Below are 16,144 nucleotides of genomic sequence, written 5' to 3'. Positions count from 1 at the left end.
CTTCTGTTCCTGGGAATGATTCTGGACACAGACCAGAAAAGAGTGTTTCTTCCAGTGGAAAAAGCAGAGGAGTTGTCATCTCTAGTCAGAGACATCCTCAAACCAGGACAGGTGTCGGTACATCAATGCACACGAGTCCTGGGAAAAATGGTAGCTTCGTACGAAGCAAATTCCATTCGGTAGGTTCCACGCAAGGACGTTCCAGTGGGACCTGTTGGACAGAGGGTCCAGGTCCCATCTCCAGATGCAACAGCAGATAACCCTGTCGACAAGAACCTGGGTGTCGCTGCTGTGGTGGCTGCAGAGGGCTCATCTACTAGAGGGCCGCAGATTCGGAATACAGAACTGGGTCCTGGTGACCACGGATGCCAGCCTTTGGGGCTGGGGTGCAGTCACACAGGGAAGAAATTTCCAAGGACTGTGGTCAAATCAGGAGATTTCGCTTCACATAAATATTCTGGAGCTAAGGGCCATTTACAATGCCCTAAGCCAAGCAAGGCCCCTGCTTAAAAACCAGCCGGTACTGATCCAATCAGACAACATCACGGCGGTTGCCCATGTAAACAGACAGGGCGGCACAAGAAGCAGGATGGCGATGGCAGAAGCCACAAGGATTCTCCGACGGGCGACCTCCACCCGGGAGAATGGGGACTTCATCCAGAAGTTTTCCATATACGGGTAAACTGTTGGGAATGACCACAGGTGGACATGATGGCGTCCCGCCTCAACAAAAAGTTGAAAAGATATTGCGCCAGGTCAAGGGACCCTCAGACGATCGCTGTGGACGCTCTAGTGACACCGTGGGTGTACCAGTCGGTTTATGTGTTTCCTCCTCTGCCTCTCATTCCCAAGGTACTGAGAATAATAAGAAAGCGGGGAGTGAAAACTATACTCGTGGTTCCGGATTGGCCAAGAAGAGATTGGTACCCGGAACTTCAAGAGATGCTTGCAGAGGACCCTTGGCCTCTGCCGCTCAGACAAGACCTGCTGCAGCTGGGACCCTGTCTGTTCCAAGACTTTCCGCGGCTACGTTGGACGGCATGACGGTTGAACACCGGATCCTAAAGGGCATTCCGGAGGAAGTCATCCCTACCCTGATCAAAGCCAGGAAGGATGTCACCGCAAAACATTATCACCGCATTTGCCGACAAAATGTTGCGTGGTGTGAGGCCAAGAAGGCCCCGACGGAGGAATTTCAGCTGGGTCGATTCCTACAATTCCTGCAAACAGGAGTGACGTTGGGCCTCAAATTGGGGTCCATTAAGGTCCAGATTTCGGCTCTGTCAATTTTCTTCCAGAAAGAACTGGCTTCACTGCCTGTAGTTCAGACTTTGTCAAAGGAGTTCTGCATAGTCAGCCTCCTTTTGTGCCCCCAGTGGCACCTTGGGATCAAAATGTGGTTTTGGAATTCCTGAAATCACATTGGTTCGAGCCACTTAAGACCGTGAATTTAAAATATCTCACGTGGAAAGTGGTCATGTTGTTGGCCCTGGCTTCGGCCAGATGGGTATCAGAATTGGCGGCTTTGTCTTGTAAAAGTCCTTATCTGATTTTCCATATGGATAGGGCAGAGTTGAGGACTCGTCCTCAGTTTCTCCCGAAGGTGGTCTCAGCTTTTCACTTGAACCATCCTATTGTGGTGCCTGCGGCTACTAGGGTCTTGGAGGATTCCAAGTTACTGGACGTAGTCAGGGCCCTGAAAATTTATGTTTCCAGGACGGCTGGAGTCAGAAAGACTGACTCGCTGTTTATCCTGTATGCACCCAACAAGCTGGGTGCTCCTGCTTCTAAGCAGTCTATTACGCGCTGGATTTGTAGCACTATTCAGCTGGCGCATTCTGCGGTGGGATTACCGCAGCCTAAATCAATAAAAAGCCCTTTCCACAAGGAAGGTGGGCTCATCTTGGGCGGCTGCCCGAGGGGTCTCGGCTTTACAACTTTGCCAAGCAGCTACTTGGTCAGGGGCAAACACGTTTGCAAAATTCTACAAATTTGATACCCTGGCTGAGGAGGACCTGGAGTTCTCTCATTCGGTGCTGCAGAGTCATCCGCACTCTCCCGCCCGTTTGGGAGCTTTGGTATAATCCCCATGGTCCTTACGGAGTCCCCAGCATCCACTAGGATGTCAGAGAAAATAAGATTTTACTCACCAGTAAATCTATTTCTCGTAGTCCGTAGTGGATGCTGGGTGCCCATCCCAAGTATGGATTGTCTGCAATACTTGTACATAGTTATTGTTACAAAAATCGGGTTGTTATTGCGAGCCATATATTCAGAGGCTCCATTGTTATCATACTGTTAACCGGGGTTCCTATCACGTGTTATATGGTGTGATTGGTGTGGCTGGTATGAGTCTTACCCGGGATTCAAAATCCTTCCTTATTGTGTCAGCTCTTCCAGGCACAGTATCCTAACTGAGGCTTGGAGGAGGGTCATAGGGGGAGGAGCCAGTGCACACCAGATAGTCTTAAATCTTTCTTTAGAGTGCCCAGTCTCCTGCGGAGCCCGTCTATTCCCCATAGTCCTTACGGAGTTCCCAGCATCCACTACGGACTACGAGAAATAGATTTACCGGTGAGTAAAATCTTATTTTTAATGCGTATCACTGCACTTCTGGTAAATTACCTTCTATATCCATTTTATGTGCCTCAGTAGAGTTTGTCAGCACAATCCGTAAAACTGACATTCCTTCATCTCTGTTCTGTACCCATGCATAACAGGGGATGCAGTCAATACACCGGCTGTTGGGATCCCGGCATTCAGGAGACCAACACCGGAATACCGTCAGCCAGTGAAATACCGACGCCCAGAATCCCGACAAACACTCTGTATTCCCACTCAGTTGGTGGGCCCACGCCACCAACCGAATGAGAATAGATCTTGTGGCCTGATGCATGGCGAGCACATTGAGCCAGCGAGGGGATTCACTGCTGAGATTCCAGCAGATGGGATGGCGCTGTCGGTATAATAGTGACAGTGGCAGACGGCTGTGTGACTTTGCTGTGATGGAATATAGTCACTAACATGATTGCTTAATGATTGTTTCTCCCAACAGATTTATCGGAGATCAGGAATAAACCCAAAACATTTCCCGCCGCTATTTCTTCATTGAGTGTCATCAATAGTCTGATCCAACAGTTCAGATCTAAAGTCACATAGTAAATACAGTATAAAGCATGAACAAGAAAGTGTGAGGAAAATAAAAACGGGGATTCAATATCACATAAAGACCCAGGTCTCTCTGATTCAGAACACGTATCGGACGGCGGAGATTCTGCCGTCACAGAAACATACGTAGAAGATCTCACAGACATGTCTTCTCCTGAAGATGGAAATCTCCCAGGCTCTGATACAGAAGAGTCATGTGGAGATGAAAATCCCACAGATTTGGATACAGAATGGTCATACGAAGGTGGAAGTCCAACAGCATCAAATGGAGAGTCTTCTGAAGAAGGAAACCCCCGAGAGGCTGCTACCAAAGACACATCCGTAACTAAGCAGAGAAAGAGGACTGCTGATAAAGCAAGACCGGGCACAGAGAGAGGGTACGCGTGTCCTGACTGTGATGTAAGGTTTCCTAGCAACTCCGACCTTGTCAGACATAAGCAGAGTCACAGAGCCGGAGGTGCGTATAAGTGTAGTCACTGCGGGAAATGCTTTGATTCAAAAACAAAGTTGACCAGACATGAGCGACACCACAACAGAAAGATCAAATGTCCTGAATGTGGGAGATGTTTTTCCGGTAAGGCCTATCTAATAAGACATCAGAGATCCCACACAGGCGAGAAGCCATTTCAGTGCTCTGAATGCAAAAAGTGTTTTCCCAGGAAATGCTCTCTAATCCGGCATGAGAGAAGCCACACGGGCGAGAAGCCTTACTCATGTGCGGAATGTGGGAAACAGTTTACTAGTAGTCAGACATTGGTGGAGCATGGAAGAAGTCACACCGGAGAGAAGCCATTTCCATGTTCTGAGTGTGGGAAGTATTTTACCAGCAAAAAAACCCTCACGAGACATCATGCATATCACACTGGGAGAAATCTGTTTTCATGTTCTGAGTGTGGAAAAACATTCAATCATAGACCAAACCTTGACAGACATTTAAGAACACATACAGGTGAGAAGCCGTTTCCATGCTCTGAGTGTGAGGAGCGATTTTCCAGCCGTCCTCAGCTTTTAGTGCATCAAGCAGTTCATACTGGTAAAACAATTATATGCTCAGAATGTGGGAAATCATTCCCTTCTCGGTCATGTCTGTATGCGCACAGAAAAACTCACACAGGCGAGAAGCCATATTCATGCTCTGAATGTGGGAAGTGCTTCAGTATGACATCAAATCTCATTCGGCATGAGAGGACTCACACTGGAGAGAAACCATTTGAGTGTTCGGAGTGCATGAAGGCTTTCAACTGTATGTCCCATCTTAACCGGCATAAAAAGACCCACACTGGTGAGAAACCGTACTCATGTCCTGAGTGTGGGAAATGTTTTACAGACAACTCAACTCTACAACGTCACAAATTAATTCACACAGGAGAGAAACCGGTTTCTTGTTCTGAGTGTGGAAAATGCTTCCACGATCAGATAGGTTTACGTCAGCACCAGAAAACGCACATAGGGCACAAACCTTACTTGTGTTTAGAGTGCGGGAATTATTTTGCCAATAAATTCAATCTTCAGTTACACCAAACACTTCACACGGGGGAAAAGCCGTTCCCATGTTCTGAGTGTGGTCAAAGTTTCCGACGGAATTGCTTTCTCAAGGCTCACATGAAGACTCACTATGGAGAAGAGGTTGAGTGATCTTGTTAATGGTGGGACTTTCTTTATTGAAGTGAATAGAGATACATGTGACCAGTGGAATGAATAAAATCAGCTTACACTTTATGTATTCTTAGAAGCAGAGTAATACTTAGCTACATATACTATTCAGACAATACATCTCATTCAGCTTTGTTGAATAAGGTGTGGTTCCCAGGGAGCTTTAGCTGTCTTCTGACATCTGGCTAGTCACACAATAAACATCAGCTATATAACTGCAGTCTGAAGTCCTGCGAGGCTGAGGCTATTGTATTCCCCGTATTTAACATGGAATCTGGGTAATTTTCTCTCCATATTAGGTTAAAATCTGCAGAAGTAGATGTTTCTGTATTGAGCCTTGTTGAATTATTACCATGAATTTAGATGAAAAGATTCCCAAAAATCTGTGCGTATTAGACACCCCATAGACTTACCTGGTGATGTGATGTTCATGTCTAAAATTCAGGTGGTCACCAGAGAAACATTCTCTGCATCTGCCGAACCACCAGATGTTCTACTTGTTGGGCCACATTGGATACTGTAGCTGTCCAGAGAGGCAGGTTTGGGCTGAGTGTGGCCAGCTTATCTTTGCTCTGAGAACATCATCCAGGTCACCAGAATCTTATTACTCTCTAATTTCAGAGACAGGAATAAGATTCTGCCATTGTCCCAGGAAAAGAAGAAGCCTCATCTGAAAACACCCAGGGGTTTCTGGCTCTCTGATTATTTGGATAATGTATAGACTTACAGATCAAGATGTCAACAGTCACAGTGGTCTGTTCCAGGCTACATGATTATAGCCCAACAAATGACATGCTATTTTCAATCAGATGAAGGACTTAATACACTGACCAAGGTTATCACCCGGCCTCTTCAGAAGAAGCTTCATCCAGGCTCTATACTCTTCCCCCCCCCCCCCCCCCCCAATATATATTTTATTGAGGTTTGCAAAGTACAGAGAAAGAAAAAGGAAGTAGCAAAAAATAGCATGGGGTCCAGTCAATACACCAATCCCAGTTACACCATAGATTAACCATAAGCAAAAATGGTGGAGCCCGAGGTAAAACCTCACATTTTCCATTTTCTGATACAACATACCAAAATTGTGGACAATAAAATTATACAAATCGTATAAAAATTACTTTGCAGTATAAACAATCGCCCATCAGATATAAGAATAGAACAAAAATACAAACAGTATAACATTCTAATGTGTCCTCGTCAGGGAACACAAAAAAACAACAACCCGTAAACAAACAGAAAAATTAAAATAAAATAAAATAGTACCTGCCTAGGCTAAGGGACCGCCGACCCATCCATGGAGACATCATCAGAGCCAGAGAAAATATGAGGTTGATGGAGAAACAGAAAACGGGATGAGAAGAGGGGTGTATACGGCAACGGTGGGTAGTGGAGACTAGTGCGTGAAAGGGATAAGAAGTTGATAAGAAGAAGGGGGAAAGATGGGAGAGCAGAGGGAGCGAGGTGGCTATGGGAGAGAGATCGGGGGGTCATCAGTCAGGAGTTGTAGGCCATACCATGCGGTGCAGCTGAAACACTGCTGAATAGCTAATTTTGTCAGAGTAGGTAGCTTGTGTATGAATCGACCCCAGCATTGAAATAGTGCAGGAGTCAGTATTTCCTTATTGAGAGATGTTTCCAACCAGTCCATTGTGAACAGGAAAAGGAGCCTAGAGGTCACTAAAGGTAATGTGGGACGTGAGTCGTGGATCCATTGTTGAAGTATAGCTTTCCTGCCTACCGCTGAGAGAATCACTACCAGTTTCGCATCCTGGGAAGGGAGATCGGTCTGAACACGAATATGTCCAGGCTCTATACTCTTGTTCCTTCACTTATTTTAGAAATACATGGCAAGATCATATTATAGTGTCCATTTCTTAGTAAAATGACCACTGATACTTATCGGATACTGGTGCCATTAGTAGAGTCAGAATATAATGGGCCTTAATGGTTTTGGTGGGTCACTGCTACACCACCTGATTACTATACCTTGCCCTTTCTCCTTCTCTTGCAGCCATGTGTCCAACTGCTCCTCTGCCACCCCACCTGATTTACCCAATTCAACTTCAAACTTAATATGACCAAATGTAAGCTAGCTATCTCCCCCTCAAAGTTGATTACACAATCTTCCTGCTCCCCCACACACGCTTTTTTTCCCCATAAAAACATTGTTGTTGACTATTGATGGGCAGATATCCTAGATCAGTGGTTCTCAAACTCGGTCCTCAGGTCCCCACACAGTGCATGTGTTGCAGGTAACCCAGCAAGTGCACAGGCGTATTAATTACTCACTGACACATTTTAAAAGGTCTGCAGGTGGAGCTAGTTATGTCACTTGTGATTCTGTGAGACCTGCAAAACATGCACCGCGTGGGGTCCTGAGGACCGAGTTTGAGAACCTGTGTCCTAGATGGACAGAGCGGCGGCTCATGTAAGGGCTTTGACGGGAGGTTCTTCCAGCTGCTCAAGACCTGGAGGTGTTCCAGAGCTATAGCATTTCTCTTCTCCATCAGTGAAAATTGCCTGTTGGACTTCCAGTGATAAGTAGCCGCCCCTGTGACTGCATAGTCCCCTTTCCTCAGCAGTACTAATTTACTTACTGTAGGGTTTTGTTTTTTTACATTATCTTAAGTCAGATCCTTTTTGACTTTTTTGATACTACTTCGTACATGAGCTTGGCACTACCTGTTGAGCTAGGCGCACTACAAAGCTTTTTACCAATCAATTGAGAGAAGGCCAGGCTATTGCAGACTTTGTCTTGTGAGTGCAACATTTTTACACTAATAATACTAATAATAGTTTTATTTAAAATAGCGCTCTTACTCCAACAGGACTCAAGGCACTTTACAGACATCAAAAACAATGTAATACAGCAATAGAGGAAGCCACACAGACCTAAAAAGTAAACCTAGAGCGCACAGAAAGCATAATGCAGTATTTGGTGTAGGAATTTTGGGTAATAACTTCCACAAGTTGTGTTTTCCACCCTTACAAGGCACCAGGTGAGTCAGCCATCTTGGGTGCACTGTGTAGGATTACCCTGGGTGAAACAGTCTACACCTAGAAGAGATGGTACAAAATGGGGTAGTTGCAGCATCCTAACGCTCAGAACAGGGTCAACAAAAGTCAGGTCCATGTATTTTTCATCCCATCCACAAGCGACCCAGATGAGGCAGCCATGTTGGGTGCACTACGAAGGATACACTGTGGAAGGCGAGTCAAACAACGGCCCAATGCATACATGGGAAAACTGATACTTGTGCTTATAACAGCTTCCTAAAATGCTTCCTATGTAATGTAATCACTGCTATGCTATAAAAGCACAGATCACTTAAACCCAATGAAAGGAGTAATTGATCAAAACACCTAGTAATACTCCAGTACAAGCAGGTGAGATAGTCTGTGACAGCAATCTGAATACATATGCCTAGTAATACTTCAGTACGAGCAGGTGAGATAGTCTGCAATAGTGATCTGAATACGTTTACTTGTTGATGAGAAGGAGAGAGGAGGAATCAATTCAGAATCGATAACAGATGAAGATATAACTAATCAGTTGAAGATCTAATTAATAACACGTTACTATTGACTTTAAACTGGCCCTTTATAACTAGACACTTCATATACTAGACACCCTAGCATCCTAAAGGACTGGCGTCCTAACCTATACTCAGCCACTGACAAGGTTCCGTACACATTCATATGACTGATCATAGAGGACAATAAACTACTTATCCACCCACCTCCCTTTCTCCATCACTTAGAGGGCCTTTTAGTGCATATGTATTGCTAATGCTTGTCCATTTACTCCTTGTCCTCTTATGTTGTCATGAAGCACCAATATGTTCCTTGGTTTCCCCCGTTAGTTTGCTTGATAAGAAATGTTTGGAAAAAGTGATAATCTGAAGCATTCTATTTTAGCGTTACCATGTTTATGCCGCTATTTTTGGGTCATTGACCTATATGCTTGATGCTCATATTAATTCTTGCTGTCTTTTTGTCTTCAACCCTGGCATCTTGATTGAACGTGCCTTTTTATTTACTTCTGTTTGTTTTTTGTAATACTATATAATCTGTTCTGTGCTCCAGCATTAACACATAGCATTAAAGAAATGTTGCTGTTATATTACTTGTGTTTTCTACTGTTACCAGTGGTTCCACATTACCTGCTTGTGTACTCACCTTCTATTACTGTTGCTGCTATTGCCACACCATTTATTTCTTTTGTGAAAAAAAATTAATAAAACGTATTTACCATTGACCTACTCTGTCATTGAGCTCTGACGTAGAACCTTCACTAACAGATAGGAGGAAGTGTTGGACTTGCTGGATGTGTCGTCTGTTTAGCAACTCATCATCATCATCAGATCGGGGGTGACCTCCTTAATTATATATCATTATGGCCCAGATTTATCAAGTCCGTAGTCCGGTAGTGGGAAGCTGCGGCACTGATGACTATATTCTATATCTAGCAGACAGCTTATTACGGTTATCACTGACACATTACTCAGCTCCACTACTACTGTGCACTGTACTGGCCATTACTACTGCTGTTACCCTTGTATTGGGCATCACAAATATTCCTGACTTATCGCTTGGCGTTACTACAGGACACAGTGCTACTGTTGGGTGAAGCGGCACCTGGTACTGTGACACCAGCTGAGGCGTAGCAATCACTTGCGGTAAGCAATGGCGATCTGCAGGGCCTGATTCTGGGTCAGACGCAATGCAAATAATTGTGCAAATTATCAATGATTTTCAAGTGCACATGTGTATAAGCAGCTAAAACTTCACACAGGGCCCGGGTCCCATGGGGTGTGCATACAGAGTCACACAGGGCCTGGGTCCCACGGGGTGTGCATACAGAGTCACACAGGGCCTGGGTCCCACGGGGTGTGCATACAGAGTCACACAGGGCCTGGGTCCCACGGGGTGTGTATACAGAGTCGCACAGGGACTGCATCCCAAGGGGTGTGCATACAGAGTCACACAGGGCCTGGGTCCCACGGGGTGTGTATACAGAGTCGCACGGGGACTGCGTCCCACGGGGTGTGTATACAGAGTCGCACAGGGACTGCATCCCAAGGGTTGTGCATACAGTCTCCGCTGTCCGGACTGCGCCACTTAAACAGAGCGTCAAAACACACACAAAATGCAGTGTCAACACCCAGTTCCCGCCCCCCCTCCAAGGTTTAGGACCTTGCACGTACCGGCGTACGCACATGCGCAGATGTGTATAAATCGCTTCATAGTGATTTTCGCACCTCAAGCGATGGGGTCTGAATTAGGCGCTAAGTTACAAAATTATGCAAATGTAAAAAGTAAAACACGTCATAGTACACTTGGTCTTCCCAATCTATTCAATCTGCCTTTAGCTTTTTGTAAGATCAAGGGTGAGAGTATATCTGCCAGAGCCCAGCTGATCATGAGGTTTATCTACCAGTGGCATAGAAGATACATCAAACATGGAAACCAGGGTTTCTTGTTGAAGTCTACACAAAGGCGGATACTACCGTCAGCTTTAGGAACACATATTATAAAATATTGTATATATAAAACATTATACAGGTTGAGTCTCCTATATACAGGTGGAACTCAGAAAATTAGAATATTGTGCAATAGTTAATTTATTTCAGTAATTCAACTTAAAAGGTGAAACTAATATATTATATAGAGACTCATTACATGCAAAATGAGATATTTCAAGTCTTTATTTGTTATAATTCTGATTGTGGCTTACAGTTTAAGAAACCAAACCAACAGTTAGTAAATTTACCCCCTTATTTTTTTTAAATATTTCCTTGGATTTACCCAGATGTGCATGTTTTATGGTAGGCCTATACAGGTTGTGTCTCCCATATCCAAAATTTCAAAATACAGATGGAAAGCGAAATGACTGCATAGGAATAGAGAGAGTTAAACCTCCTGTGAGGGGTGGACCTAACTGTGAGGAAAAGTACAGCACATGTTAGAGAGGGGAGGGTTCAGTATATATATAGGGACTGCTAGGCCAGCTTGGTCTCTCTTGCTGCTGAATTGCCTCTGGTGAGTGCTGCATTGCAGAATCACTAGACTTTTAGCTAGTTTTACTTTAGCTTTGCATTGCACTGTTTTCTCTTTTACCCTCCTTCAATTCACACACTGCTTGAGATGGCCGCCTCTCGCTCTCGCTGTGCCGCCGGGACCCCAGCTCGCTACCGCTCATCAGGCGGTGGGGCTGGGCCCGAGGATGGGCTGGCTGGCCCTGCTGCCGGCTACCCATCTTCCGGGGCCGATGCGGGCGCCAGTGCGGCCGTGGCTCGGCGGACTCGGTCTTCCTTGCCGCTGGTTTCCGGTCCAGTGTTACCAGCCGGGCGCGGGCGGCGGGGAGGGCTGGGGGCACGGGCAGGACGCCCGGAGGTGCCCGGGCTTCGGCCCTCACCTCCGGGTGCAGTGTTCGCGGCTCCGGTGCTGGTTTCGGGACGCTGCCGGTTCGCCTCCCCTCTATTCCCCCTTGTCGTGGCCGCGAGGTGGTGCCGGGCGAGGGGGGCGGAGCGGGCAGACGGCGGCGGCGAGTCGGACGAGGCCTGTCGCGGGGTCTCGTCCGACGATCCTCTCAGCGGGGCCCAGTAGTGGAGGGTTAGTGGCGGTAAGCGGCGGGCCGCGCACACAGGGTGCGCGCACGCCCGCGCTCTCAACAGGTGGCGCCGTTCGCGCACGTGGGCGCGCAGCAGCGCCACTGGTATCCTCATCTCCCCTGCTGCCTCCCTTGCAGCCGGAGCCCGGCGGGGAGCGGCGGCGGGGGGGACGTAACGGGGGCGAGCAAGGCAGCATGGAGCCCCGCCGAGGCGCCCTCCCTGCGGAGGGAGGGCGCGCGGGGGGGCCGATAGCGGCAGGAGCAGCGCCAGCTACGAGCAGCAGGCACAAGTTGGGGGCAATGACTGGTGGGGGACCGCGCCGCTTGTGGTCAGGGGCGCCAGCGGTTCCCCAGGGGGCCAGTCGGAGCTTCGGCCATCAGGCCCCGTGTTGGCGCCTGCCGGGTGCCGGGCAAGGAGGCGCGCGCCGGCATCTGCGGGGGCTCCCGCGGGTGCCGGCAGTGACTTTTGGGGGGGTCAGGACCCCTCCGGAGAGTTGGCGTCGGCCCTGTCAACGGGGTGGTGGCGGCATTGGGCCCGCTGGCCGCTGCCGCATCCCCGGGGGCGGCAAGGCGTTCCGGCACGCGCGCGGTAGTGGGCATGTCCGGTGCGCGGCCGGGGTCGGCGGCTCAGCGAATTGCTTGCGCTTGCCGTGATCTGGGGGCGGCCGCGGCGCAGCTGGGACACCGTCCCGTGCGGGACGAGCGGGGGCGCAAGGTGGGGACACCTTCGCCCCAGAGTGCTAGGCATGCGCCCCGAGTAGTTTCTGCGTCCTTTGCTCCGTCTTCTTCTTCAGGTGATCGCGGTGAAGTTGAGGTGGTTGGGAGCGACGAGGAGGATTTCGCAGTTTCCACACCGGAGGATTCCCAGTCCACGTAGTCGACAGCATTAGGTGAGGTTGAGCAGTCGGTGTCTGGCTCTAGCACGCGCTCCAGTTCTCTCAGTTCTTCCTCTTCTTCTTCCCTGTCGTCGCCGGCATCCGAAGTCAGTAGCACAACTAGGGCGAAAAAGCGCGCAACAAAATACGCCAAGAGGGCGGCGGGGCAGCAGGAGAGGTGGAAAAGACGTAAGCGGCTTAGCGAGGACGCTCGCAGGGCCAAGAAGCGCCGCGATTTGCCTGGGGTAGTCCACTGCGATTAGACTGCCGTGCTGCGGGGGTTGCGGGATAGCTGCCGTAGGAAGATCTGCAGGGGTGATTACGTTGATATGTTCGTCCTGACGAAGGACGCAAAGAAGGACTATAAGTCAGCGGCAGCTAAGAAGGGCATCGGAGCTGAGGCTTCCATACCTTCGACAACTGGCTGGCCGGTTTTTGCGTCTTTGCGGCTTGTTACCTAGAAGATAGGCCTGACGAACATATGAACGTCATTAGATACCTGCACTAAATACACGATATGCAGCGCACATCATCAGGCATCGAATGGCGGATATATGATGAGAAATTCCGGGAGAAACAGGACTGCTTGCTGGTGATTGACTTTGGTTGCAAGGATGTGGAAGTCTGGCTCCAGGTCACCCGGACTTCTCAACCCGCTAGGGAGCCCCGGAATCCGGGGGCGGACGAGCACCGCGCAGGATCGTCCGCCCAAGGGAACGGCGCGGACGGCGGATCGGGCAAGACAGGTGGATTGGCCGTCCGTGGGGGGGGGGGGGGAGGCCGCCGCGAAGGGGAAGTGCTTCGCATTTAACAATGCGTCCTGTTCCTTCGGCAAGCAGTGTCGGTTTCGACATTTGTGCTTGCAATGTGGCGGCTCCCACCCAGCCTCTACCTGTTTTAAAGGCAGTTGCCAGGCTGTGCGGGGTAAGCAAAGTTACGCAAGACCCGGCGCGAGCGCTCTGCAGGGCACCAACGCCAATTAATTTGGATTGGTATCCAAATAGTGCAGATGCTCAGTTTTTGTTTCAGGGTTTTCAGTTTGGTTTTCGCTTGCCTGTTGCGAGCGAGGTATCGGTCCGGGCTCACCGGAACCTCCAGTCTGCTCGCACCTTGCCGTCGGTTCTGTGCGAGAAAGTGGATAAGGAGGTACGGCTGGGTAGGATGGAGGGCCCGTTTAGCTCACCCCCGGTGGATGACTTGGTCATCTCCCCAGTGGGGGTAGTCCCCAAGAAGACTCCAGGTGCCTTTCGGCTCATTCAGCATCTTTCTTACCCGTCAGGGTCATCGGTCAACGACGCGATACCACCGGCTCATTGCTCGGTGGTGTACCAGTCGTTTGATGAGGCGCTAGAGTTGGTCCGTAGTTACGGCCCTGGGGCCCTGATGGCTAAGATCGATGTGGAATCCGCGTTTCGGTTGCTCCCGTTGCATCCAGACTCATTCCGTTTTATGGGTTTTCGGATCGGAGCGGAGTATTTCATCGACAAATGTTTGCCGATGGGTTGTTCCGTTTCCTGCTCGCTTTTTGAACGGTTTAGCATATTTTTACATTGGTGTGCGGAGTCTTCGTCAGGGGGTCATGGAGTTGCGCATTACCTCGATGATTTCCTGTGTGTGGGTCCAGCGAATTCGCCACGCTGCAGCGACTTGCTGTTCAGCATCCGAGCTCTGTTTTTTCACTTTGGCGTTCCTGTGACCGAGGATAAAACGGAGGGGCCGGTTTCCCGTTTGTCATTCTTGGGGATCGAAATCGACACGGTAGCGGGATCGTGTCGCCTGCCTCAGGCCAAGGTTGCGAAGCTCCGCGAGGCTATCTGCCAGTTCGTAAGGTCGCGCAAAGTCACACTGCGGCAGGCGCAGTCCTTGCTGGGCCTTTTGAACTTTGCTTGTCGGGTAATCCCGATGGGCAGGGTGTTCTGCCGGAAGCTGGAGAGGGCGACTGCGGGGTGTGCCAGGCCGCATCATTTCATTCGCTTGTCTTCCGAGATTAAGAGGGATTTGGCCGTATGGGCCTCGTTCCTGGGGGACTTCAACGGGGTGCATATCTGGCAGGCCCCAACGGTCGACAGCGCTCGGCTGCAGCTGTTTACCGACGCGGCGGGTTCCTCTGGGTTCGGTTGCTACCTTGAGGGATCTTGGGACGTAGCCTCGTGGCCGGAGGAATGGCATCGCGAGGGTTTAACTAAGGACCTTTTGCTGCTGGAGCTTTTCCCCATTATGGTGGCGCTGGAGGTTTGGGGCGATCGTCTGGCTCATCGCAGCATCTTGTTTAGATGTGACAATCTGGGCGTGGTGCATGCGATCAATAACCAGAGGGCGAAGGCGCTGGTGGTTCTGAGGGTGCTGGGGCGGTTGCTGCTCACATGCTTACATAAGAATGTATGGTTCCGCGTGCAGCATGTGCCTGGTCTGGAGAACGGAATTGCCAACGCGTTGTCCAGAGGTCAGTGGGAGAGATTTCGTTTGTTGGCACTAGAGGCCGATGAGCAGGGGTTTCAATGTCCCGGTTATGTCTGGCAGGTGATCGGACCGGACTGGAGGGTCTAGCGATGCGGTCAGTGGCTCCGAACACGCTCAAGGCTTACGGACAAGCTTGGAGCGAGTGGGAGGAGTTTGTCCGAGGACGAAGTCAAGCAGGTAAGAGCGGGCATCGGATGATGCTTTCTTTTATTTGGCAGCTGTTTGTTACGGGTAGGTCCAGAGCGGTGGTGTCCCGGTACTTAGCCGGAATTTCGTTCTTTAATAAAATCAAAGGTGTCCCTGACGTGACTAAGAGCGGGCTTCTGCTTAAGGCGATGAAGGGGTGGGCACGCATGGCGCCAATGCCGCCTGATAGGCGGCGGCCCATCAATGCGGCCTTGCTACCGGCTGACATCAAGGCGGTTGGCGGTATCGCGTCGTCTATTTTTGAATCGCTTCTGTTCCGGTTGGCGTTCTCCATGGCTTACCACGGAGCCTTTCGGGTTTCGGAGCTGGTAGCGCCATCTAAGCGGGCAGATTCGCGCATGCTTCTCGAGGACGTGGTAGTGGGTGAGAGGTCCTTGCTGTGCAGATTGCGTTGCTCTAAGACGGACCAAGTAGGTAGAGGTCGATGGGTCACCTTGGTTTCGTCGCTGGAGGAGAGCATTTGCCCGGTGAGGTTGGCATCGAAATATGCGGCAGTTCGGCCCGGTGGGCGGGGGTCGTGGTTGCTGCATTATGACGGTCTGCCCTTGACGAAATATCAGTTTCGTTGGATGCTGGGTCGCTGTCTGGCGAGCTTGGGCTTCCACCCGCTGCTTTCGGGACACATTCCTTCCGCATCGGGGCTGTGACGGCAGGGCTTTCCGTGGCGGAAATCCAGGCCGTGGGGCGATGGAAGTCGTCGAGTTACAGACGATATATTCGCCCCGTTACATGATTTGTTTGTTTGACTAACGGTTCTGTTTAATTGTAGTTGTATAAGTTCATGTCGTAAAGTTCAGAACGTCCTTGTGTAGTGTGTCTGTTTGTCTCCCCTGTTTATCCTACTCAGGGATTAGCTACTCGCAGCTGCTGACAGTGGGGGTCTGGAGTTCTTTTGCGATTTTTTGCCTGACTTGACGGACTGAATTCTAATCTACAATTCGGCTGATCAGTTCAAATCAAAGTCCCTCAGCAGGTTTTTACGCTTTCACCTCCAGCTGAGTTCTTACATGTTTGTTCCCATTTTATACCCCCCCCCCCCCCCGTTTATTTTCCTTATATTATTTTGCTTTTTCCCGTTGTGTGTTTATGTTCTGCTTCAATTGGCTGGAACCTTGTGCAGATCGGCTAGGCCGTGACTTCTGCAAGACACGAAAACCCCATTTTT

At 49.6% G+C, this 16,144-nt stretch overlaps 1 protein-coding gene across 2 annotated transcripts in view; it reads left to right on the top strand.

Moving 5' to 3' along the window:
* The window catches only part of LOC134983971 (gastrula zinc finger protein XlCGF26.1-like), a 33,210-nt gene extending 24,128 nt beyond the window's left edge, over positions 1-9,082 (top strand). For both annotated transcript variants that reach the window (XM_063949618.1, XM_063949617.1), the window contains one exon: positions 3,056-9,082. In XM_063949618.1, coding sequence (XP_063805688.1) covers positions 3,313-4,803 — 1,491 coding nt within the window. In that variant the 5' untranslated portion in view covers positions 3,056-3,312 and the 3' untranslated portion in view covers positions 4,804-9,082. The remainder of the gene's footprint in view (positions 1-3,055) is intronic.
* The last annotated feature ends 7,062 nt before the right edge of the window (positions 9,083-16,144 follow it).

Source organism: Pseudophryne corroboree, assembly GCF_028390025.1.
Source record: "Pseudophryne corroboree isolate aPseCor3 chromosome 3 unlocalized genomic scaffold, aPseCor3.hap2 SUPER_3_unloc_3, whole genome shotgun sequence".
NCBI lineage: Eukaryota > Metazoa > Chordata > Amphibia > Anura > Myobatrachidae > Pseudophryne > Pseudophryne corroboree.
The sequence above is the reverse complement of the archived record's forward strand: the minus strand, read 5'-3'. Positions and strand labels throughout refer to the sequence as shown.